Genomic DNA, 24,561 nt, shown 5'->3' on the forward strand with positions numbered 1-24,561 from the left:
GGGCTAATTCTAGGATCACAGCCTTTAAATTGGTGGTGGGGGGGGGGGCTTAACTAGGCACAGCTAGCACAGGATGATGTTTCCCAGTCTAGCTTGATTTTTCTTGTCGAACGAGAAACTAGCACGGCATTTTGACTTCCTTTTGGGAATTGCATGACTGTGATTTACTTAAGAAAAATATGATCTGTTATTCTCACTTTGCATGTGATATTTGATGTGCTTATTATTCTACCACTTTGCAGCTGAAGGAATGTATCCGTGCATTGGATCAGGAACACACTCACACTCCTTTCAGGCAAAGCAAATTAACTCAGGTAAAGTTATATATGAGCTTTGAGTTCTGGTTCACTCATGTGTTCCTTCTTCCATTCATTTATTCCTTCAGCAGAGCATCCACTGCCAGCAAGGCGTGATGCTCCCTGGAGTGGGGGAGGGGGGAGGGGGAAGGGAGGGGGCAGAGAGAGGAGGGGGAGTAGTCACATTCCTTCCAGGAGCTCTCAGTCTTGGAGAAGAAAGGGGCATCCTCGGGCAGGGATACCTGCACTACGAAGCAGCCAGGCTCCCTGCGGGGCAGCAGTGGTCACCATCCTACAGCTTTCTGCTTATTTCTAATGTAAAGAAACCTTGTTGATTTAGTGGAGTCTCTGAGCCTTTGAAGGGGATGGTAGTGCAGCTGTACTTGGTACTTTCTTAGTTGTAAGACTTAGACCAGTGTTTCAAGACAAAAAATAATAGCTGCAGTTAAAAAGAATGAGATAGATTTTTGACATGTCCTGACAGGAAAGATGACCAAGATCTATAGTTTAAAAATATGAAATGAGAAGAAAAAACTACACAGAAATTATGCATGTGTTCGCTGATTATTTTGAGTGGTAGAACCATAAGTAATTTTTTTCTTCCATTTTTCTGTCACGAAAATGTGCTTCTTTATTAATGGGAAACGCCAATAAGTGTGCATCTATAATGGCTGCAGAAGAGTGGCCCACGGAGGGGTCTGCCTAGGTACAAACAGCTGTGAAGACAGTTATGGGTGCCCCTGGTTCCCTTCTGCACCAAATCCTATGCACAGTAGGGACAGACTAGGTAGAAGGCAGTCTAGGTGAGGATCTTTGTATTCTGGGAGAGATTTTCACCCTGTGCAGCTAGATCGGCAGCCCCACAGGACCTGGGGCAGAACCTATAATAACATAGCTCCTTACTAGTCAGAACTGGGTTAGATTGTTTCTTCTCAAACATGATTTCAACCAGGGATCCAGGAAACCCTTCTTATAGGTGGTTAGTCCTGATTCTGACATTGGCTTTGTTATTTTTCAAAACATGTCCTCCATCCCCAGAAATTGTGTCCTATTTAATTAAAAAAATAATTCCACACATGGATCCACTTACAGAATAATATACCTTTTTCACTCAAACATAAGTTTTAGATCTTTCCAGGTACCTAAGTACATATATACATAATTATTTTTTATGGTTGTATGCAGTTTACAATTATTTAATTTGTTACCTGTTTATAGACTTGTAGATTTTCCAAATTTTACTATTATAATAAGGTAATGAATATCCTGTGTATACTTTTTGGGGGGGGATCAACTGAGCAATTATTATCTCTTTAGGATAAAGTCCTGGAAGTGTGATTGCCAAACCAAGAGTGTGAACATTTTTTACCAAATTTTTACCATATTGCCAAACTGCCCTCCCAAAGGCATGTACCAATTCATGCTACACGGTATACAGGCAGTGTAGCAGTGTACAAGAGCGCCCTTTCCCTAGACCCTCAGCAGAGCAGGGTAGTATGAGTCTTAATCTTATAGGTGCAAAAATTTTAGTTTTTCAAAATGGTTTGTTTGCATTTCTTTGATTAGTGGTGAAGTGAGTACCTTTTGTTTATTGACTGTGTTTCTCCTTTTGTGAATTACCTTTTCGTAGAAGGGGGTGAGGGTGACTGTGGCCCAGTGTCCTGCACACAGTAAGTAGTCAGTAGGCCCTTGGTTAGTTGACTTCATTGACCTGCCTTCTGTTTCAAACAGGTTCTGAAGGACTCTTTCATTGGCAATGCCAAAACCTGCATGATCGCCAACATCTCGCCAAGCCATGTGGCCACCGAACACACTCTGAATACCTTGCGCTATGCTGACCGGTGAGTCCCCTTCAGGTGGCGGGTCGTGTGTGTATGTGTGTGTGATACACACACAAGGATCTGACCTTGAGCTCCACAAGCCTGTTCTTGGGACAGTAATTCTACTGCCAGGGGAATGTGCAATTGGTCATTTGGAGAATGTGACGTAGGAGGCCCTGCCATTTTACAAGCGTGAATGTGACAAGAGGAAGGTGACACGCTCCTTTGTTTAGGAGACAACTCCATCAGTGGCTTTTTTTTTTTTTTTCCAGCCACGCTGCGTGGCATGTGGGATCTTAGTTCCCCAACCAGGGATCAAACCCGCATCCCCTGCATTGGAAGCGTGGAGTCTTAACCACTGGACTGCCAGGGAATTCCCCATCAGTGGCGTTTAAATGGCTAGCGGGGGATGAAATATTTCTCCAGAGTAGAAGGCTTAGTGAGATTTTCTTCCTGCTAGCCTCAGCTCTAATTATTAGGGATAGAATACCTATTACTTGTCAAGGCAGAAGTACTCAGAGCTGTGTAGGTCCAGAAGAGACCAACCTTGTGTTATAGAAGGAGAAACTGAGGCCCAGAAAAGGGTGGAAACATTAATAGGGCTCACTGGGAGTTGGTGGCAGAACTAGCACCTCTTATTGCCAGGTCAGGGCTCTAGTGACTTTGGTATCTGCCAGGGTCCCTCCCATCTCTTACCCTGGGGTCACGTGTCTCCTTCACGTGTGAAAATGCTCTCATTACCATTCTTTCCTCTGGCTGCTTTGCTGCTGGTCCTGTCTTACAACACCTCCTCTTCAGTCTCCCAAGAATCCATCTCCAAAGTTAACAAACTATTTGAGGGGAACCTGTTGGATTTTTTTTTTAATTACTGTTGAAGAATCTTTAGTATCCATGGCATTTAATGAAACTCATTGGGAAGGAAAGAGAAGCTACCATCTAAGTTCCGTGAGAACAGGAACCTTATCTTTTTCTCCACTGTATCTCTCCTGCCCAGACAGTACTTGGTACCTAGTAGCTGTGTAATAAATATTTGTGAATGAAAGGAGGAGCTCCTCCTGGGCTTGGGGGCTTGAGTGAGGTTCTCTGTGTACCTTATCTCATTTAAATAGGAGAGATCATTTACAAAGTGGCTACCAGAGTGGACTCTGGAGTTAGACTATCTGGGCCAATACCCTGCCTCTGCCACTAGCTAGCTGAGTGGTCTTGGACAAATTTGCAACTTCTCTGGGCCCCAATTTCCTTAATGTGAACAGGGATAATGATAGCACCTATCTCATAACAGTTATGTGGAATCACTGATGCGATATGTTTGAAGGGCTTAGCACCACACCTGGCAAATAGTGAGCACTCATTATATGTTAACTTTAACAATAGTAATATTACAGGCATACTGTGGAGATATTGCAGGTTTGGTTCCAGACCACCACAATAGATCAAAGATCACAGTAAAGTGATTTTAAAATATATATATACATACCTTAATTTAAAAATAATGCTGTTGGAAAAATGGCACCAATAGACTTGCTCTATGCAGGGTTGCTACCCACCTTCAATTTGTTAAAAAAAAAACGCACTATCCAAAAAGCAAAGCACAAGAAAATGAAGTATGCCTATAATAGGCATGAGTTTCCTCGAGGAGGTTTTCTTGTTGCATGGTTTCCTAATGCCAGCACCCTAGCACTACTAGAAGACAGTGAAGACTGAGATCAGATAGAAGACATGGGATGATCCAAAATTGTTCCCCAAAAACCAGTATGGCTTCAGGTTCTTTCCCCCCATGTATCCATTACCCAGCTTCAACAATTATTAACCCTAAGTCAGTCTTGTTTCATAACCCCATTCACTCCCCAAATCACAGACATACCAAGTACTTGAAGTAAGAACATCACTAAGGAGCAGAGAACAAGACTTTCCTCTCAGTGCCTCAGTAACGGAGGATGAAAGTAACCCTTTCTCAGAGGGGATGCATTGAGTACGATTGAGAAATTATTTGAAATAATTTTGGTTAAAAAATAGAATAAGTATAATAGAAATAATCTCTTTCATTTAAAGCAGTCTGACAAATTATTGAAAATAAATATGAAAGTCATTTGTTTTATGTGTGCAAATTAATTGTCGGTAACAATCCATACACACACAGGATGAGGATGATTGTATTGCTTATTTAAAATTTTCCTCTGATTTAAAATTTTCATCTCTGCACATACTAGAAGAATGTTGCTAAATAGTCCAAAAATAAAGTTCCAGCTGGACCCCTAACAGGTGTATCAGAAGAGAACTCAGTAACAGGAGTGATTTTGGTAAAAGGTAGAGTACACTGGAAGCCTTTAGCATCAACGACCAAAAATTATCTGTAAGATTTCTTCCGGCACCCTCAGGTTTCGAGAATTATTTACTATGACTGCTAGGAGGAGATTTTGGTGTTTCTCTTTTAACAAAACTAATAGCTCAGATTTTTATAACAGGAAGTAATTTGGAACCATCTAGACTTGCTGTGGGACCTCTCGACCCATTCCGTGGATGTATGCCCTACTGCAATACCTCAGCAAAGGCCCAAGGACACAATTCACGTGTCTTTAGTCACATCCTATGTCTCTTTGCTTACTGTGTTATCTGCTTGCCTTGCCTCCCAGACCTAAAAGGAAGATTTAAGTCAAGTCTCAGTGTCAGGTTTACTATATTGGTCTTCAGTAATGGCCAGAGGGGTCATTTGGCTACTATTGAGTGGATTAAAATCAAAACAATGGAAAAGACATTTTCTGGGAGCTCCCAGGCAGAAGTACTGCTCCCACCTAGGGGATTTCAACACAGAATCTACGAACAAACTACTGGAGAGTCACATTTTACTTGATGTCTCCTTGTAAATCCAAATTCTTACACTGTTTGTATTTTGTTTTAGGTATCACAGAGTGAGAGACTCTGATCTTGGCAACTGAATCCTAGCAGAGACTTAATTCTGGATTTTTCCATGCTCTCTAAAATTCCCTTGTAAAATAGAGCATGGTTCTCTATTTCTCTATCTACGGTGCGATTTTGCCTCCTAGGGGACATTTGGCAATGTCTGGAGACAATTTTGATTGTTGTGACTGGGGAGAAATGCTGCTGGGATCTCGGGTAGAAGCCAAGGAGGTTGCTAAACACTCCACAGGACAGCTCCCCACAACACAGAATTATCTGACCCCAAACACCACTAGTGCTAAGGTTGAGAAACCCTGTGAATAGACAGGTCATTTTTCCCTTAATGGAATTAGCACAAGCCTGCTTATTTCCAGAGGGCTTTTGCTTCTTGAAGTGCCCAGCAGGTTCGAGGGAACTCATTTTCTCAGAGAAGCCTGAAAGGAGGTGGTTGCAGGGAAAAGAAGACTCTGATTATGGAAGACTGGGTAAGGGGTAGACACTAGGCTCCTGAGTTGGCCGATCTTCAGGAAGCGTGGCATGGGCCCTGCGTGGGCATAGTTCTGAGACTAGCTCCTCTGGCCTGGCCCTCACATGGGACTGTGGTATTTCCAGAACTCTCCTGATCATGGAATACTGGATGCACACTACTATCCTGAGAGAAGACACTGGTCTTCTTTGTTCAGGTAAAGAGAGGTATTTCATGCTGAAATAGAATCTCCCCATTTCCTCCATTTCTCTCCCAGATAAAAAACTAATTCCCAGGGGCTTCCCTGGTGGCACAGTGGTTGAGAGTCCGCCTGCCGATGCAGGGGACGCGGGTTCATGCCCTGGTCTGGGAAGATCCCACATGCCGCGGAGCGGCTGGGCCCGTGAGCCATGGCCGCTGAGCCTGCGCATCCGGAGCCTGTGCTCTGCAACGGGAGAGGCCACAACAGTGAGGGGCCCGCGTACCGCAAAAAAAAAAAAAAAAAAAGTAATTCCCAGTCCTTGTAATAGTTTTCTTTGGTTTTTGTTTTCCCTGAAAGCTATAGGAAAGAAGTTACAGAACATGCAAGAATGCACATTTAACATAAAATGGTCGTTTACAGGGTCAAAGAACTAAAGAAAGGCATTAAATGTTGCACTTCAGCTAGCAGTCGAAATCGAACATCTGGAAACTCTTCTCCAAAACGAATTCAGAGCTCTCCTGTGGCCCTGCCAGGGGACAAGTGTTCTCCCAAAAAAGTCAAGCTGGGGCTCCAACAGTCACTCACAGTGGCACCTGACTCCACGAGAACGAAGGCCCATCCTCTGGCCAGTCACCCAGCCAATATCCCTTTTGCTTCTGTACCTAAGGCTCCTGGTAAAAGGGGTGGCTCTAGAGGGAGTCCTCCCCAAGAGTGGGTCATTCAAACTAGCTCTATCAAAGGAACCATGCGGCCTGGACATTTAGCCAAAAAAGGGGCAGAAGAATCAGCTGCATCATGCTCTGAGAAAAATCCAATCGGCAACAAAACTGCCCTCGGGTGGGGAAGCAGGGCCCCTGGCCCAGGAGAAGAAGCAGTCCGTGGTAAGCTGCCTTCCCGGTGCAAGAAAGTGCAGACTGTGCAGCCAGTGCAAAAGCAGCTTGTGTCACGAGTTGAACTCTCCTTTGGCAACGTCCATCACTTAGTAGAGTACAGTCAGGGCAGCAAGGGGGGCACACCTACTAGGCCTGCCTCTGAAGCTTGGACAGACATCCCTCCACATCAGAAGGAGAGGGAAGAACATTTGCGCTTCTATCACCAGCAGTTCCAGCAGCCACCTCTCCTCCAACAGAAGTTAAAGCACCAACCACTGGAAAGGTTTTTATGCCAGTCCCGGCCTCCAGAGGGGCAGCTCCAGAATGACACCCCTCCTCCCTTCCACTCTTGTTGTGAGAGCCATGATGGAGCCCAAGCTGAGGACCTTGATGACAGCGATTTCAGTGAAGATTCTTTTTCACATGTTTCCTGTCAGAGGACCACAAAGCAGGGAAACACCCTGGAGAATAGCGAAGGCTCGTTCTTCCTTCATCAGAGGGAGCAAGGTCCTGAGGAACAGGTAGCCGAAAGGCGGCAGAGTCTGTGTTTTAGCCCCAGGACAGAAGGTGACGAGAAGGGTCTAACTGGAAGCTGGATGTACTCCAGGGACCCCGCAAGCCACAGGATAGCACTTGATCACGGCCACAGCCCAAGTCAGGTGCCCTTGGACTGGAGCAGAGAGGAGGACTCCACCTCCTCAGGGCCTCCTCCTGGAGAAAACCTGGCAGAGAAGCCTTACTGCTCACAGGCAGACTTTGTATATAACCAGAAAAGGGGGGGCGGACCAGCCTTTGACCTCAGACAGGATGCCTTCAAAAATGAGGTTCCTCGGCAGGCTGAGGGCAGCTCACCATCCCTGGAGGAAGATGGTTGCACTTTCTCACTATCCCACATCACAGTTCCTGGATCCCCAGACCAAAGAGACACAGTGAGCACACCTCTGAGAGAAGTCAGTGAAGATAGCCCAACTGTGGCAACCAGAACAATGAAAAACAGTAACCCTTTCCAAGGAGAAGACTCTAGAGGGGAACTAGGCACGTGCTCTGAGCATGCTTCTGAACTGATGGCTCCCCTCACCATGTCTCTCCTGGAGAGCCCAGATGATGAGGGCTCTCCTCCCTTGGAGCAGTCGGCCCAGGATGGAGCTGCGCACAGTCTAGTGGCAGCAGACACAGGGGGGCAAGCTGTGGGCCACACAGTGTCATCTGGTGATCAAGAGGCAGACCTGCCAATGTCTTCAGCAACTGAGCACCTGTGGCTCTCATCATCTCCCCCCGACAGTAAGCCTGGGGGTGATCTTCCAGCTCTGTCCCTGTCACCCATCCATCAGCACCCACCTGACAAGCTGCCCAACAGGGAGGCTGACCTGGGGGAGCCCTGTCAAAGCAGAGAGACTGCACTCTTCTCCCAGGGGCATTATGATGGCGATGCTGAGACAGAGCTGGGCTGCATACATACTGGGGGACCCCACTCTGGGCCTACATTCATCCCCCAAACAGGAAGTAGTGATGTGGCTGACCAGCCCTGGGCCCAGGAGAGAAAGCACCTGGTAGGGCTTGGCTGGCAGGAGCTGGATTTGTCCACAGATCCCATCAAGCTCTCTTGCTACAATGAGGACATCACGTGGCTCAAACGCAGGCCAATCCCAAGGTACTTAGCAAGGCTAGGTTCTCCCAAGACTGCCAGGACACTCCGTCAGCCCATCCTGGGGCACGCACAGTAAGTTGGACTTTCCTACCTAGACTTGAGCCCCTTTGGCACCCCTACTCCCACTACAGCTGAATGTTTTGTCTGTTCTGGGAATGGCTGTGGTTGGCTCAGAGAAAGGCTTTTTGTCCACCTTATCAAGGGAGCCTGCCTAGATGCATCTGACATGAACAGCAGGAATAAAATGTATTGGAGCAGGCCTGCCAGGTAGGGTAGGTGGGATGTGAGTGAAAGAAGCTTGGGAAAGCTGAGATGTGAGTGAAAGAAGGGAGGATCTGACCCTATAAGTAAGCCTAAGACCTATGGTGAGATCAGAATCCTCTTCTTCATTCTGTTGGGCCTGTGCTCCTGGAAGTGCTCCCCAGGGACACAGCAGCAGCAGCCTTGTGACCCCAGAGCCAAGGCTGGCTGGTCACCTTCCAAGATGGTGAAGGTAAAAAACAGGGGCTGGTGATTTGTGCTGCTTTCCCTGAAGGAGGCTGTGGATGGTACAGCAGAATGAGAGAGCCTTTGAGAATGTGAGAGAAAGGAGGGCAAGAGGTCTAGCAGCATCAGAGGCCCAGGAGCAGGAAGGCAGGGCAGGCCTATGGGAACAGATGCTTCCTATGTGAGGCTGCGGCCCTCTGCTAGGGCTCCTGATACCTGGGCAGACCGTCTGCCAGCTGCTCGCTGGGGCTCAGGCCTGGGCCTTGGGCGAAGAGAAGGGCGTGTAGGGATGTGCACCTCTACAAGGTAGACAGTCTTGCTGTTTCCGTGGTCTCTATCCATCAGTGGAGTCTGACACAGTCAGGTCTAATGACCCTGTAGATGTTTCTAAATTTGGGGATCAGAGGATGGGGGGATGGTCAGTGGTAACCTAGAGGTTGGAGGTCACAAGCTAGGGAAGATAACATGCTGAGCCCAGAGGTTTTATTAGCTGGATTCTTCTGACAGAAGGCAGATCCTCCAGCTTCTAGCTCAAACCCCCTTGCTTTGGTCCCTGAACTCCCCAAAGAAAGTAGAAATCACAGCAGGCTAGGTGGCTGGCTCTACCTTGTGCCAAGTGTGCCAGCTGCAGTGGCACAGCCTTGAGCTTTCTTGCAGGGAAGATGTGGGCAGCTCCTGTGGAGGAGAAGCAGCATCCAGCCCTGTGCCTCAGTGTATCTGGAGGCAGGGGGCTGCTCCAGAAGCCCATCTCTTCTCAGAATCTCATTTGTACCCCCCTAGCCCCTTGACAAGGCCTGAAAAGAATGGGTGAGGGGCAGGAGGTGCTGGGGAGCTGGTCCTGGTCACAGCCTCGGCCTCTTTGGGCAGAAGCAGCTCCTGGCCTGGAAATGAGGCTCACTTCCAGAAAGCTGCCCAGGAGAGATGGGAGGCCCGGAGGACCACAGCATCCCCTCTGGTTCCCAGGCAGGTACTCATCCGAGCACACCAGGAACAGCTGGATGAAATGGCCAAGCTGGGCTTCAAGGAGGAGACCCTGATGAGCCAGCTGGCTCCTAATGTAAGTGGTCTTGGCCGGACTCTCAGGGGTTGTTGGGAATTAGCCTGCAGCTAGTTTGACAGTCATCCTTTTTTGATGCAGCTGTGTGTACAGAAAGGGTCTGCTGTCACACTCTAACCTTGTTAAGGCCTTGGACCTGCTCTTGCCACCCCTCTGAGTTGGCTTGAGGGCGTGCAAGGACAGGTGGGAGATGGTGCTACACTCCCCATTCCCAGGCCAAAATGTTTCCAGCCTCTGTTCTTTGCCATTCTGCCCTCCTAGTGGCTTGTTGGTGCCCCTCCCTGTGATGGTAACAGTGACTTACTTGCCTTATGCAGACCAGAGGTACTTCTACAAAACCACCCTTCTGCCCTGCGAAATACCTCTCTGTGTAGAAAAGTGGTCCCACACTGTGCCATGGTGACTGTCCTGCAGATTTTCCAGCTGGAGGAAGGGCCTGGGCTCTGAAATCTTCATACAAGAGAAGGGACTAGAAAAGCTGATCTGGCAGCAACAGCAAAAGCTCCACTTGTCCTTTGTTTCCTTTCCAGGATTTTGAAGATTTTGTGACCCAGTTAGATGAAATCATGGCTCTGAAGTCCAAGTGCATCCAGAGTCTGAGGAGCCAGCTGCAGCTATACCTGGCCTGCCACAGGCCAGCTGCGGCCCCTGAGAGGACAGCGGTGTCTTAGAACAAGATCCAGTATGTGGTGGCTGGGCTCTCAAGAGCTGGAGGGCCTCTGCCAGGTCCCCCTACAGATATCAGAACCCACTCCCTGGTCCTGCCCATGCTAGCCTCTCCCTAGCCACATGTGGCCTTGGCTGGGCCCCAGCCCCTCTCTCAGGGCCAAGCATCCTTCCCTCAATTCTAAGCACAGGAGCATCTGTAAGGAAGGACAGATCAGCCTGAAAAACTTAATAGGCCCCTCCCTTTTCTTTGGGACTGGAGGAGGATTTGCCTTTACTGACCCCTTGTCTGTGGAAACACAGGTCTAATAACCCTGTAGATGTTTCTAAATTTGGGGATCAGTGGATGGGGGGATGGTCAGTGGTAACCTAGAGGTTGTGTTGAGGTCACAAGCTAGGGAAGATAACATGCTGAGCCCAGAGGTTTTATCAGCTGGATTCTGTGCCTTTCTCCAGGACTTGGTCAAAAATGAAAACATTGGTGCTAGTGGGGCGGGGGAGGGTGAGCTCTGCCCCATCAGCCCTTGGAGATTGATTTGGGACTTTAGTTAGCTTTTGAAAATGTAAAATGAATAAACCTTGATGTCTTTAATAGCAGCAGATGTGGGACAGGCTTTATGCTTCCAGTTCCCCTCCCTCCCTGCAATCCAGTATTTAGACAGAAGAGGGTGCTCGCGTCACTGCATTATTCTTTTCCAATCTCTACCTTGTGCTGGGACCATCCACTGCGTCATGCTCTGGCTCCTGTCTGTGAATCCTCACCCCCACGCCCTCACGGAATAGTGGAAGAGCTGCAGTTATCTCAGGCAAGTCTGTCTCCTAGCCTCACCCTCATCCGGGACTGCCCTGGCAATCTACTCCCCCCTCAATGGCCTGTGTTCAGGGTCTTGGCACTGAGTGCTCTGGTCAGTAGTGTGAGATGAGAGTGAAAGAAGGGAGGAGTAAAGCAGTTCTACACACATACACGCACACCTTCATGTGAGTTCCTTCTGTATCTTTTTAGCAGAAAGAAGCTTAAGAAATACCAAGTGGCCTCCAGGTGGCCCACTTAACCAAGGCTACCCTGGATCAAGTTGAAATTCATGTCAAAGCCCTTGGCCCTGGCACCATTTTGGTATGAAACTTTGATTTCCTACAGGTAAAGGATAACTTTTACAGGTTTTTAAAAGAAGGGTTTAATTAATTTTAAAGGCCAGAAGAGGGGCTTTCTGAGACAATGGCCATGCCTGACCTGACCACCAGAGGGCAGCCTCTTTCCAGCTTGGTGCTTCCCAGCCCAAAGGTTCTGTACCCGCTCCTCACGTGATCACTAAAAAAAAATTAGAGACCCATCCAAGCCAAGAGCACAGGGGGGACTGTGGGGCAGTATTAAGTATAAGGACAAGAAACTTTAGGGATAAATCTAGTTCCATCAGCTACATCAGCACTACTGAGAGCTAATAAAGCAGTCTGAATCCCAGTCCTGCCTGTGGAACACATAATTATGCATGATGCTGCTCAGAGGACAAGGAGCTTGTTCCTCATTTCTGAGTGATTCCCCTGAAGGCCCAGCCTGTCTCACCGCCACAGTCAGTCTTGCAGGAAGGCATATGTCTATGTCCTTGACCCAGAGACTGGGCTAGGTCAAGTTTAAACAGACCCTTGTCTACACCTGCCTTTACAAACCAAAAACCAGGGCAGACTGGGGGGCCAGCTCCTGGGTCCCATGGGCCTAAGAGTTGGAAGAAAGTACTGAAATGACAGAAAATGGTTAGCTCCTGTTCCATCCCCAGCAAATCCCTTTACCACTCACTCACTTCCACCCTGCAGTATAACAGTCCTTGGCAATAAAGAAGTTATCACAGCAGGATATACCTTTTAGATTTTTATTAGTAGTTCTCTCTGAAAAATCAAAATAGTTAGCAAATTACTTTAGATTCATCAAGACTGTATATCCTTTGTATTTAGATCTTTAATGATGTACAACATAATACAAAACAAACCAAAGACTAATTTCTATGACTAGGTGTTATTCATTGTGTCATCCTAGAGCAGGGGGCTGGAGGGAGAGGCTGTTCTCCAGGGAGAACTGAGGTGGAGTTAGTGCTGGGTGACTAAATCACAGCCTCTTTCTTCCCCACTTGATGTGCTAGGAAGGGGCCAATGATTTCTTAAACTGACAACTGTTTTCTAGAGCAGGGGGCTCTAAAATCTCGGGTAGCAGAAGACTGTGGTCCAAACCAGGCCAAAAGAAACAGGCTGGGGCAGGGAAGTATGGTAACTGCCTGGCAGAAAAGGCAAACTCAGGGCCCCAAGGGGAAAAGGGCATTCTTTGCACCTCAGAGACATTGCAGAGCCAGTGTTAACACTAAGTGACATCGTTAAAGGGGGAAAAAAACAAAACCCTGGAAGAACCTTTCAATTGCACTCAACTTGGATTAGAGGTCAGTCCACCCTTGCAGAGAAGGGAAACATCTAGCCCCAGAGCAGCACTGAGTCTGGCCCTCCCACCTCCTTCTCCCCAACTCCTTTTGGCAGCTGGGACAGGTTTCGGCTGAGGCCATACAGACCCCAGAAAGACCAGAGAAGTCTCTCTGGATGGCCAAGGTGGGAAGGACACTTCTCAGAATACAAATACTTTTACTGTGGAAGGAGCCGGGACAGTTCCGGGGGCATATGCACGCCCAAATCTTCCCCACTTTCTCCCCAGCTCAGGACCTAGGCTCACAGAGACTTGGCAAACACAGTCTCTACACCTGACCTTCCACCCCCAAAAGAAAATCCGGAAGCGTGCCCCTTCTTCCCCACAGGTGGTCTCCTCAGGGCCTTCGGCGGGGGGGGGCTCCGTGGCAGGGCCTAGGCAGGGCCTGGTCTCAGCTGGCTCCCGCTCGAGCCATGAGGTCTTCCAAAGCATTGTCCTGGTCATTGTTGTGTAATAGCAGAACTTCCTTAATATCTTTCAGTTCAAAGCCCATTTCCTTAAATTTGCTCATTAACTGAAGAAACTCCATCATCTAAGGGAAATAAGAGAATACAGACTCAAGAAAGGGGTCCAAGCCACACAGCACAGCTGAGTGGAGGAATATGTGTGTAAGGGGGCTGCTTGGGGGAGCGTTCTTTGCCGGAGCCTCATGAGCCTCTCTGAGGTCCCCTAGCAAGCAGAGGAGGGCCGTAGAGGAAGCGAGGCTGTGGAGGAAGACAGGTTGATGCCATGGCCAATCGTCCATCAGGAGCCATGCCCAGTCCCAAACCTTGCTGACCTTCACTCAGGTCCCACCATCCACATCTGTGTTCCCACCCAGCAGGATACTGAACCCAGAAATGGCTGCTTTCTGGCTAGCAGCCTAGGTGAAGTGACTAGCAATCTCCCCCAACATCCAAAAATATGGCTTTTTGCCCAGGTCATTTTTCCCGTCTCTTCCCTGGGATTCTAGATAGTCTTCAACCCGATACTTTATCTGAGCCAAACTAGCCAAATGCCTTTCTGGACATGAGAAATTCTGTGCTTCAACTACCTCTGCCTACAGTCACTGGAAGGGATGAAGGTTGTAGTCCAGGAGGACCAAGACAGACTACTTTGTCCCTTCTTTCCAGAGGGTTCCCGTGAAGCATGAAGGTTCCTACCTTTTCCTCTGAACACTGCTGCATTTCCAGAGCCTCTTCGACTAAAAGAGGGTCAAAGCCCTTCTCACAGAGCTGTCCATGTGCAAAGAGATAGTCGAGAATCTAAGAAAAGAGAAAGGTTTAAGCACCTATTGCCACTCTTGTCTGCGCTTCCCAAAAGTCTTACACAAACCTACCAAGTGTGACATCTGCTCCCCACCCTGGCTATTAGATCCTAGATAGGACTTGATTTTGTGCCTTGAATTGTGTCCAACACAGCAGTACCTCAGTGGCTACTTGCTGATAGGTACACCCTTCTAAACATGCATAGCCATTTTTCAAAGGAGTTCCTGTCACAGCTGACTCACATCTCCCAGCTGATGTCAATTCCACAGCCTAGGCAGGATATTCTTTTTTTTTTAATGGTGACTTTTCTTTTTTCTAAATTTATTTATTTATTATTATTAGCATCATTATCATCATTGGCTGCACTGGGTCTTCATTGCTGCGCACAGGCTTTCTCCCTAGTTGTGGTGTGCGGGTTTCTCACTGCAGTGACTTCTTGTCACAGAGCACGAGCTCTAGGCACATGGGCTTCAGTAGTGGTGGCACGTGGGCTCAGTACTCGTGGCTCATGGGCTCTACAGCACAGGCTCAGTAGTTGTGGCGCACGGGCTTAGTTGCTCCGTGGCATGTGGGATCTTCCCGGACCGGGGCTCGAACCCGTGTCCCCTGCACTGGCAGGTGGATTCTTAACCACTGCGCCACCAGGGAAGTCCCAAGATATTCTTCTAAGAAACCACCCAAGTCAGAAAGTGCCCCCAAGGTTTAGGACTCCAGTACACTATTTTGGAACTCCCTGGGCAGTCCTGACAGGATAAACATTTCTGGAAGAAGACATCTGACCATACCTCAAGCCTAGAATGCTGTCTCAGGAGAGGCAGAGAAGGGGATAACTGGGTAACAGTCAACAACTCCAATACTCTCAAAGCTCTCCTTCAGCCTAGGTCTCAGAGCAGCCCCCAAAGCAGAAGCTGCAAAGCACTGCTGCTGAGGCTGCTGGTTTGCCCAACAAAGCACCCTGAGTCCTGCCCACACCCCCTCAAGTCACAGGAAAAGACAATGGTGCTGTGAGTCTGAGGGACTCTAGGATAAAGGCAAGACACTATTCCAGCTCCAGAGATGTGGGACCTCTCTCCTACCCCCACCCTGCCCCATGGCTGACTAACCGCTCACCTGCTCAATATTCTCTCCTTTCTTCTTCATGGCTTTCAAGACACACTCATATGAGTAGCCCATGCTGACCACCGTCTCCACACAATGCCGCTCACTGGGGGACAGCGTCTGCAGTTCAGAGTAAGCCTGGGGACAGCTGGGAGTGTTGGGCACTTGTGACATTGAGAGATTAGGAGGTGTGACCTGGTGGTGGAGAAACAAAAGGATTAAGGCAAGAAGAAAGACATGTAGCCCAATCCAGGGGCTTGTCGTTTCTGACCTAATGAAACCTCCCAGTCAAGCAACCTGCCTGCAAGCAAGGGCCAGGTTTCTGGCCAGACATCCTGAAGAAGACTGAAGAGTGGTAGGGGAGCTCCAGCTGAGAGAGAGAAAAACTGGGAAGACACCTGCAACTGTGGCTGTCCTCTGCCTTCATCCCACCTTGCAGAGTGAGGAAGCACCACAAGAGCCACATGCCCTTCCATGCCCAAACCCCCTGGGCTTGAGGTGGAGAAAGAAGTTCTGAAAACTACATTCGGGACTGATGCCCAAGCTGGCTGCTGTTATTTCTCTCCAAGGCTCCTTTATCCCTTTCGTAGGCCGCCGTATCTGAGTCCTAAAGGGATCAGTAACCTCAAACACCCCCACTCTGGACTGACTCTGCCAGTAATGTGTCCATCCTCGCTTCTACTATCGCTGGCTGGGCAGAGACTGCCAGCGCAGTTCCCACACTTGGCCAGCTCAGGGCTCCCGTGCTCTGAGGGCACTCCATCTCTGCCCCACACCATGCACTGTGCTTTGATTCCCTGCAATAGCCGCTGTTGTACGGAGCCAAGACTGAAGGACTGCTACCCACTCCAGGCTGTGCCCTCAAGGACTGGACTGTGGTCTCTAGGGCCCTGCTGCTACTGGACCTTACTAACCCCAGCCTGACTGGTGGACAGATTCCCAGGATTAAATACTCCCACCACTTCTGATAATGAGTCAGCCCCAAGGCAAAAAGGCAGCTCACTCCCAGGCCAAAGGACAGAACCACCATGGGAACAAGGTCACAAGCTGTTTGACAGCTTGGCCCAGCTCTGAAGAACCAGGGAAAGTTTTTCAACAAAATTTTCTTTATTTCTTTTTTTTTTTTGCGGGGGGCCGGGGTGGGGGAGGGAGGAGGGAAAGGAGCCTGCTATCCTAAAAGCATGTTCAAAATTACATAGCTCCAGACTTCCCTGGTGGTGCAGTGGTTTGAAATCCGCCTGCCAATGCAGGGGACACGGGTTCGAGCCCTGGTCCGGGAAGATCCCACATGCTGCAGAGCAACTAAGCCCGTGCACCACAACTACTGAGCCTGTGCACCAGAGCCCACGAGCCACAGCTACTGAAGCCCACGTGCCTAGAGCCCGTGCTCCACAACAAGAGAAGCCACAGCAATGAGAAGCCCGCGCACCACAATGAAGAGTAGCCCCTGCTCGCCGCAACTAGAGAAAGCCCGTGCGCAGCAATGAAGACCCAAAGTGGCCAAAAACAAACAAATATTTTAAAATATATTATTAAACTAAAAATAAAATATTAAAAACAAATTATATAGCTATAACCGGATGCTCTCCTCCAAGTCAGCTGGGAAAAACCAAGAAGATTCTACAGGCCTAAAAGCCAGTAGTTTCTGCTTAACCATCTCACCCACAGCATACTCCAGGCAGTCCAATCGTGGGGCTCAGTCATTAGGTTACAGGAGGCACGACAGGGCATGGGAACTGCATCACACCCTCTGGCCACTGCAGGCCCCAAGATTGTCTCTCTCTTTTCAGGGGCAGGCTCTACCTGGGCTTGAGAATACCAATAGCCAAACAGCATTTTGGTCGCACTGCTGGCACAGTACTTACTACACACAGTATGAGCTCCTAGAGGTTAGTTTCCATGACACATGCATTTCTAGATGCCTAAGGCCTGGCTTTGAGCTTGAAACTTACCCCTAATCAGTTACTGAATAAGTGGAGCTCTATTAGGATTTCAAAGGGGGGATTTTCATTTAACACAATAAGTTGACACTGATTCTCCTCCCCTCCAAAACCCACTAAAATGATAATAAAACAATTAAAACTGTATTAACCTTTAAGGTCAAAGAAAAAGAGGGAACAGCAGAGGACAATATATTTCAATGAAATTTTAGAAGGTGGAATGCTAATGGAGGCAGAGTAATGGGCAGAGGCAATGAAGTTACACGCCCCTGGAGACCCCGAGAGAGACGGGTTCAGCATTTGGAAGCACCCGGTACTGTTGGGATAAGGCAAGAAACGAAGGCAGTGATCAGAGCAGAAAACCCTCAAGCAGACCTTCCCCACCTCACCTTTGCAGGAGGCAGAACATTAAGTCTCTAGAAAACGTGAGCCAAAAGGACTAAGGATACCAAGCACAGCATATGGCAGAGTGAGGTGCAAGAACCAAAAGGGACTAAGTAACTACACCAGCATTCCCCACCTTCTTTAGCATTCAAGCAGAACTCTCTAGATAAATTTTAATAGCCCCCAAGACCTTCACATGTTGATGTTTTGCAGAGCTCCCCTCAAAGCCAACTAACCTTCAGCCTATAGTGAATCTTCATGATCAGCAAGCACACCCCAACATACACATTCTCCGTTTTGATTTATTTTAGTGCCTCACTCTTAAATGTGAATAGAAAGCCAAAGCCACCAACATAAGACCAAACCAGAAGAGGGAAAAGACAAAACACTTGGAAATTTAAAATAAAGTAAAAATTTTATTTAAAAGATTATGATATTAAAAAAAAAAGGGTTATACACAGGCAAGGATATATCCCAGAAAGTAAAACATAAAGTCAAAGAGATAGAAAATACAAAAAAGAAAATACAAAGCAACGAACCACATCAACCAGATTTTGAAAACTGAGCTGAGCCTTTGGATCCAGGAGGGCCAAGCACAATGAATGAACAAAGCCCATCACTGGTAAATTTCTAATCTCCAGAAATGAAGAAAAGAAAGCTTGTGGGAGTAGGGGAAGAAATCAGAATAGCACTGTATTGCTAGAAATCAGTGGAGCTTATACGTAAATTTGAATTTTTTTTTTTAAGGGAGCAATGTCTTAAAAATTCTTGAAGAAAAATGACCTTCAACTAAGAAATCTAAATCCAAAGTATTATTCACATGTGAGGGTAAAATTAAGACATTTTTAGATATTCAAGGACTCAAAAATAGGACTTCCCTGGTGGCGCAGTCGTTAAGAATCTGCCTGCCAACACAGGGGACACGGGTTTGATCCCCGGTCTGGGAAGATCCCACATGCTGTGGAGCAACTAAGCCCACGCGCCACAACTACTGAGCTTGTGTTCTGCAGCCCACGAGCCACAACTACTGAAACCTGCACACCACGACTACTGAGCCCATGCGCAGCAACTACTGAAGCCCGTGTGCCTAGAGCCCGTGCTCCGCAACGAGAAGCCCCTGCACTGAGAAGCCCGCGCGCCGCAACGAAGAGTAGCTCTCGCTCACTACAGGTAGAGAAAGCCCGCACGCAGCAACAAAGAACCCCCCCCCCGCAAAAAGACAAAATCAGACAGGTTGACCAACATGCTTGAATGTATTTGAACAAGAAAATTATCATTAGGTCTTTGGCAGCTCTTTTGGAGCATTTGGACAAAATTAGCAACAGGCACAAAGAAACCATGCAGACTTTTTTAATGGGGCAGTTAAACTAGAGAAACAAAAAGCTACCAAAAAAATCATCATCATCACCAGAGTACACCATCTGAACTCAGTAATAAATATTTACCCAACCATAATAATATGAACAATAACATTAACTGAACCGAAATTTGTGATATAAATATGATGGGAGGTACAGGAAGAAGGTAGAGAAGGGGCTATTATCAGAGCTAAATCCTCAACTACTGCAACAGGAAGTATAAACCTGTCTAAAATTGATAAATTTAGAAAAATGTAAGCATCTAATTCAGAAATACAGAGATAAATCCCAGCATAAACAGTTTAAAGGTCAAAAGTGCCTGACTATGGGAAGCAAAACTGGAACTGGGGAGAGGTGAGGCAGGGAGCTACTGTTTTTCAATACAAGCCTTTTAAATGCTACTTGATTTCATTAAAATATGTTTGTAGTACTTTGATAAAAATAAATTCATTTTTTATTTTTATTTATTAAAAATGTTTTTCATTTGTTTATTTCTTTTTTGAGGCTTCCTATTTCTTCCTTTTCTTTTTCTTCTTTTTTTGGCTGTACCACATGGCTTGTGGGATCTTAGTTCCCCAACCAGGGATCGAACCTGGGGCCACAGCAGTGAAAGCACCAAGTCCTAACCACTGGACTGGTAGGGAAGTCCCTCATTTTTTAAATCTAGAGATGGAGAAGGACTCTACTGTAAGTATTAAAGCAATGGCAACATAAGAAACGATCAACAGATTCAAACACCGAAAAGCTAAGAGATTGTATGTAATGAAAATTATTTAGGATACAATTTAAAAGCAAACTGGCACTACTCGTATGCTTCTTGGCCAAAATTAGTAAATTGAGAACTCAGAAGTATAAGGAAAAAGGCAAATATTTTGCTGAAGTAACTGTGAAAAAGTGGGAAATAGATATCCATAGCCGGAGAAAGAGAACCCAATGGCAGAATGAGCCTAACCTGTGAGCAGAGCAAGTCTCCTTGAAGGGTTGAGAGGCAGTGGGAAGAGGCCCTGGTGCTAGGTCAGGCAGGTCTATGCTGGACACAGAATAAGGGCACATCACAAGATTGTTCCTCTTAACATGATCCCATGGAGTTCTCAACTTCTAAAATTAGTTTATATAAAACAGTGAAACATGAAATCAAAATCTAAAAAATGAGACCCAAACACTGGGCCTTGAAATAGCCGACAAGAACCAAATTCCAGGAACACTTCCCTAGGAGTTCCTATTTGAAGGATGTATACAGTCCAGCTGACCACCATCACCACCCACCTGCCTCAAGTCCCTATCTTGGAGAGAAGTGCTTCTCTCACTGGGAAGCTCCTACCGTGGGCCTCAAAGACTCGCACTAAGGATAGAAAGCCAGGATGGGAACTAGGCTTTGCTCCCTGGAGGTAAGGGTCATGACTTCCTTAAAAGATCACCAGAACTCTGGGCTTCCCTGGTGGCGCAGTGGTTGAGAATCCACCTGCCAATGCAGGGGACGCGGTCCGGGAGGATCCCGCATGCCACAGAGCTGCTGGGCCCGTGAGCCATGGCCACTGAGCCTGTGCGTCCGGAGCCTGCCGCAACAGGAGAGGCCACAACGGTGAGAGGCCCACATACCGCAAAAAAAAAAAAAAAGATCATCAGAACTCCAACTCTGTTTATATTTGCCCCCCAAAGGCAGTCAGTCCCCAGGCCAGGGAGAAGCATGGTTTCCGCTGACACTCTAAGTCGGTGGGGGTGGGGGAACCTTTCAGAGTGCTTTTAATTCCTCTAAAGCACACAATGAGTCACAAAGCGAAGAGGAGTATCCTGCTGACCAAAGTCCAACCACAAACCAGGAGGAATTAGGATAAGGTCCACCCTAGGAGATGTTATGCACTCTATTTAGTTTCTCTGGGCCAGGGTCCATGGAAGTTTACGGGCAGCAGTAAGCTCTGACAATGGAAGCACTCACACAGAGAAAATCATTTACCAAGAATGTCACTGCTGGGAACTTGCACTCTTTGTAAGGCAGGCCAAGGCTCATCTTTTCTACCAGCTAATAGCAGGCTTATTATGGTCTCTCAGAGATTTCCCACTAATACAATCAGGCTCCTTTCTGGCTCTAAATACTGTCTTGATATGCTGTCATTTAAAAAATCTGAACTGGTGTAGCAAAAGGTTCTTGGTCTTCTGTGATTTCTATTCTATAATGCAATTGTTCTGTGGGGCTGAAACAACCACATAAAGTAACCTCCCTATATATGTATGCATCTCTCTTGTGTGACAAATCAGATTTTCTTCAAGATGATACAAATTACAACTTTCGTATCAATCCACCCTTCAACACTAAATCTGACTTCCAACCTTCCCCTCTCCCTCCCTTTGGAGAAAACTGCACAATTCTTAGTAGTAAGAAAAAAAAAGTAATTGCAGGATTAAAACCTATAGGTTTAAAAATGACAAATTTCTATCTTTTGCTGAAACTTCCAATACAAATTATGCCCCAGTTACTGAAGTACCGCCCAGTTTGAAAAACATAACCCCAAATTAGTCAAACACAAAAGAGCCAAACTTCAAGGCAGAGTGAGATGGAAAGAGGAAGGAGAGGGAGGTAGGGAGAAGATAAAAGGAGGAATACCAAGCAACCATAAAAAAATTAAGAAAGCTAATAGGAAAAAGTAAAAAGGTACAAAGAAAGAAAGCCTTTAAAAAATGCAAACACAAGACATGGCAGCACAGAAAACAACAAATTGATTAGGCAGGAAAACATCATTCACATGATACACATTATCTTTTTGAAGGAAAAGACCAAAAAGATGCAGGGAGGAACAAGCCAACATTAACCAGGTTAGGTGCAAAGCTAATAATCTCTGTCCTCAGAAAAATAAACAGAACTACATATACTTAATGTAAGCAAGGTCAATTTGGTCATGCCCCATCCTGCCCTAAACCTTGCAAAGAAGAATGTGAGGGTGGCAACTGCTGGGTAGAATTTAGAAATCTGTGGAGCTTTATTTTTAATTCAGGGGGATTTAAAAGGCTTACTGTGGGACTTCCCTGGTGGCACAGTGGTTAAGAACCCGCCTGCCAATGCAGGGGACATGGATTTGATTCCTGGTCTGGGAAGATCCCACGTGCCGTGGAGCAACTAAGCCCGTGTGCCACAACTACTAAGCCCTAGAGCCCACGAGCCACAGCTACTGAGGCCGTGTGCCACAACTACTGAAGCCCGCGTGCCTAGAGCCCATGCTCCACAACAAGAGAAGCCACCACAATGAGAAGCCCGCGCACCGCAATGAAGAGTAGCCCCCGCTCACCACAACTAGAGAAAGCCCGCCCGCAGCAATGAAGACCCAACGCAACCAAAAATAAATAAATAAATTTATAAAAGGCTTACCGTGGGACAGGTATTTGGAGGTGATGATTCTTCTGTGCACACAGACAAGACAGAGAGGGAAGGCATCTGGGAATGGGTGAGGGTTGGCACCTCTGTGCCACTGTCCAAGTTCAAAGCTGAAAGCCCAAGAGCATGATGCCCATTGAGCTCACTGGCACTGCTTTGGGTGGAAGGCTTTAGGGAATTCCGGAACGTGCCACTGCGGAGGCAGGATGTGCTATGGAAAGTGCTTGCCATCTTGGCTGTCTTCTGACTGCTGTCATCAGAGTCAAGTTTGGGGAAGGACAGGGACTTGATATTGCTTACTGCAGGGATGGGGGGAAGGGACACTTTGGAAGACAGCGACATCTTTTCACAGTTGCCCAACTGTGGTAAGGTTATAAAGCCATTGGGTTTGTGAAGAGGCTTGAAATCTAGGGTTGCCCGCTCCAGGGATGCCAGGACCTCCTCATCCTGTAACACAGACCCAGAGCCACCTCTAGGCAAGTTACTGTCCAATAACTGGGCCATAATGGGTCCACTGGTTCCTACCAGAATGTTTCTCAGCTCTTCCTTCTCATCAATAGTTTTTAACTCCAGATTATCAAACGGGTCTTCTTCACACTCAAAGTCAGCAGGATTGAAATCTGCCTTTGTGTGGGGTGGGCTGAGAACTTTCTGTTTTGTGGCACTGCTGCTGACCCGAGTCGGCATGAGGATGCTGTTGTGCTGTAAGCTGGCAAGGATGGGATTGATAGGAGGTGGCATTGTGGCTGTACCGTGAGTCTTGGAGAAGCTCATTTTGCTGTCACCCTCTGGGCCACTCTTAGAATTCACCTTAGCTTCTGCTTCCTCAGCCTTGCGCTCTGCTTCCCACTGGGCTTCTTGGATTTTCTTAATATCTTCAGCCCACTCAATGGTTTTCTTTTCCAAAGAGAAGTCATACTGCAAAGATATATCAGATAAAGGAAGTGTGAACCCAGGTGGCTGCCCCTCCCCCACCCAATTCCTCCACCCAATTCACTTCTTCCTCACCCTGGCAAGGCAGCATTTATTAAGGTGTATGGGAGGATCCCCACTCAGGAAAACTAAGACTTCCTAATCTTACTTGATTTAATCAAACTATGCTCCCTGGTTACTTCTAGAAATTAACTAGAAAGAGCTCCTCTCACCTCTAATCCTACATACCAGGCCAAATGTACCTTGCCACTTCCCTTGCTTCTCTCCCCTCAGGCTATTTCCCTTCTTAGAATTCTTCATTGGTGGCTCAGGCAGAACTCAGCTGCCTCCTCTATAAAGCTTTCCTGATGGCCCATTCCTTCCTCTGAACTCTTACATAGTGTCTGTCTCTATTATTTGATGCTGAGCACATGTGACCACAAGTAGCTTTAGTCTTCCTCTAAACATTTCCCCAACACTATCACAAGCCTCTTGTGGGCAGCAACTGGGCTTTAGACCCTCTTAAGGTCTCCATTATCTAACACAATGCCCTAAATAGATCCCGCACTCAATAAAAACAACAGCCCCTAGTATTTAAGCACTTACAAGGTGCCATGCATGATTCTAAGCACTTTTTATATATTAGTTCTCTAGATTTTTTCAGCAATTACAGGGGCTATGCTCAAGGTCATAAAGCTGTTAAGCGGTAGAGCCTGGATCTGAACCCAGGCAGTCTGACAACAGATTCTATGCTCTAAACCACTACCAAATTACAGTGAACAGACTGTACTCTAAATGTAGAAAAACTGCTTATTAAGAAATCTAGACATAACCAAATTAAGATTTTACGATACAAACTCAACAAAAAGCAAACAACCTGATTAAAAAATGGCCAGAGGATCTGAATAGACATTCTTCCAAAGAAGCCATATAGATGGCCAAGAGGCACATGAAGAGATGTTCAACATCACTAATTATTAGGGAAATGCAAATCAAAGCCACAATAAGGTATCACCTCACGCCCAGCGAAATGGCTATTATCAAAAAGGCAAGAAATAACAAGTGTTGGAGAGGATGGGGAGAAAAGGGAGCCTTCATACACACTGTTGGTGGCAGTGTAAACTGGCGCAGCCACTGTGGAAAAGAGTAAAAGCTAAACAATGTGTGCACGTTCAAGGTTGGAGGCGCGATAAGAGTAAAGAGGAGAAAGGGAGAGGAAGGAGGCCTACCATGACCTAGAGCCACGGTAGGCCTAGAGTTTTAGAGTAGAAGAAACATAATAAAGTGCCTCAGGTCATCCCTAAACGTTTCAGCTTCAAACAACACAAAAGAAGCCTGGAAACGCACATGTCAAGAAGTTCACTTACACACCCTGAGCCAGTC

General features: G+C 47.0%; 2 protein-coding genes across 7 annotated transcripts in view; one reads left to right on the forward strand and one right to left on the reverse strand.

Annotated features, from left to right (window-relative positions):
- The window catches only part of KIF24 (kinesin family member 24), a 60,019-nt gene extending 49,105 nt beyond the window's left edge, over positions 1-10,914 (forward strand). For 2 of the 5 annotated variants that reach the window (XM_079927054.1, XM_079927057.1), the window contains 5 exons: positions 243-314; positions 2,028-2,137; positions 6,103-8,274; positions 9,556-9,745; positions 10,276-10,913. In XM_079927054.1, coding sequence (XP_079783180.1) covers positions 243-314; positions 2,028-2,137; positions 6,103-8,274; positions 9,556-9,745; positions 10,276-10,416 — 2,685 coding nt within the window. In that variant the 3' untranslated portion in view covers positions 10,417-10,913. Of the gene's footprint in view, positions 1-242; positions 315-2,027; positions 2,138-6,102; positions 8,275-9,555; positions 9,746-10,275 lie in introns of all 5 variants that reach the window. The other 3 variants (XM_079927056.1, XM_079927058.1, XM_079927055.1) reach the window with 2 other exon arrangements.
- A 1,354-nt stretch (positions 10,915-12,268) lies between these two features.
- Positions 12,269-24,561, reverse strand: part of UBAP1 (ubiquitin associated protein 1) — a gene marked incomplete at its 5' end in the record, with an annotated part of 55,683 nt that continues 43,390 nt past the window's right edge. For both annotated transcript variants that reach the window (XM_079927060.1, XM_079927059.1), the window contains 4 exons: positions 12,269-13,404; positions 14,015-14,116; positions 15,230-15,412; positions 22,261-23,184. In XM_079927060.1, the coding sequence (XP_079783186.1) occupies positions 13,264-13,404; positions 14,015-14,116; positions 15,230-15,412; positions 22,261-23,184 (1,350 nt within the window). In that variant the 3' untranslated portion in view covers positions 12,269-13,263. The remainder of the gene's footprint in view (positions 13,405-14,014; positions 14,117-15,229; positions 15,413-22,260; positions 23,185-24,561) is intronic.

This window comes from Stenella coeruleoalba (genome assembly GCF_951394435.1).
Source record: "Stenella coeruleoalba genome assembly, chromosome: 7".
Taxonomy (NCBI): Eukaryota; Metazoa; Chordata; class Mammalia; order Artiodactyla; family Delphinidae; genus Stenella; species Stenella coeruleoalba.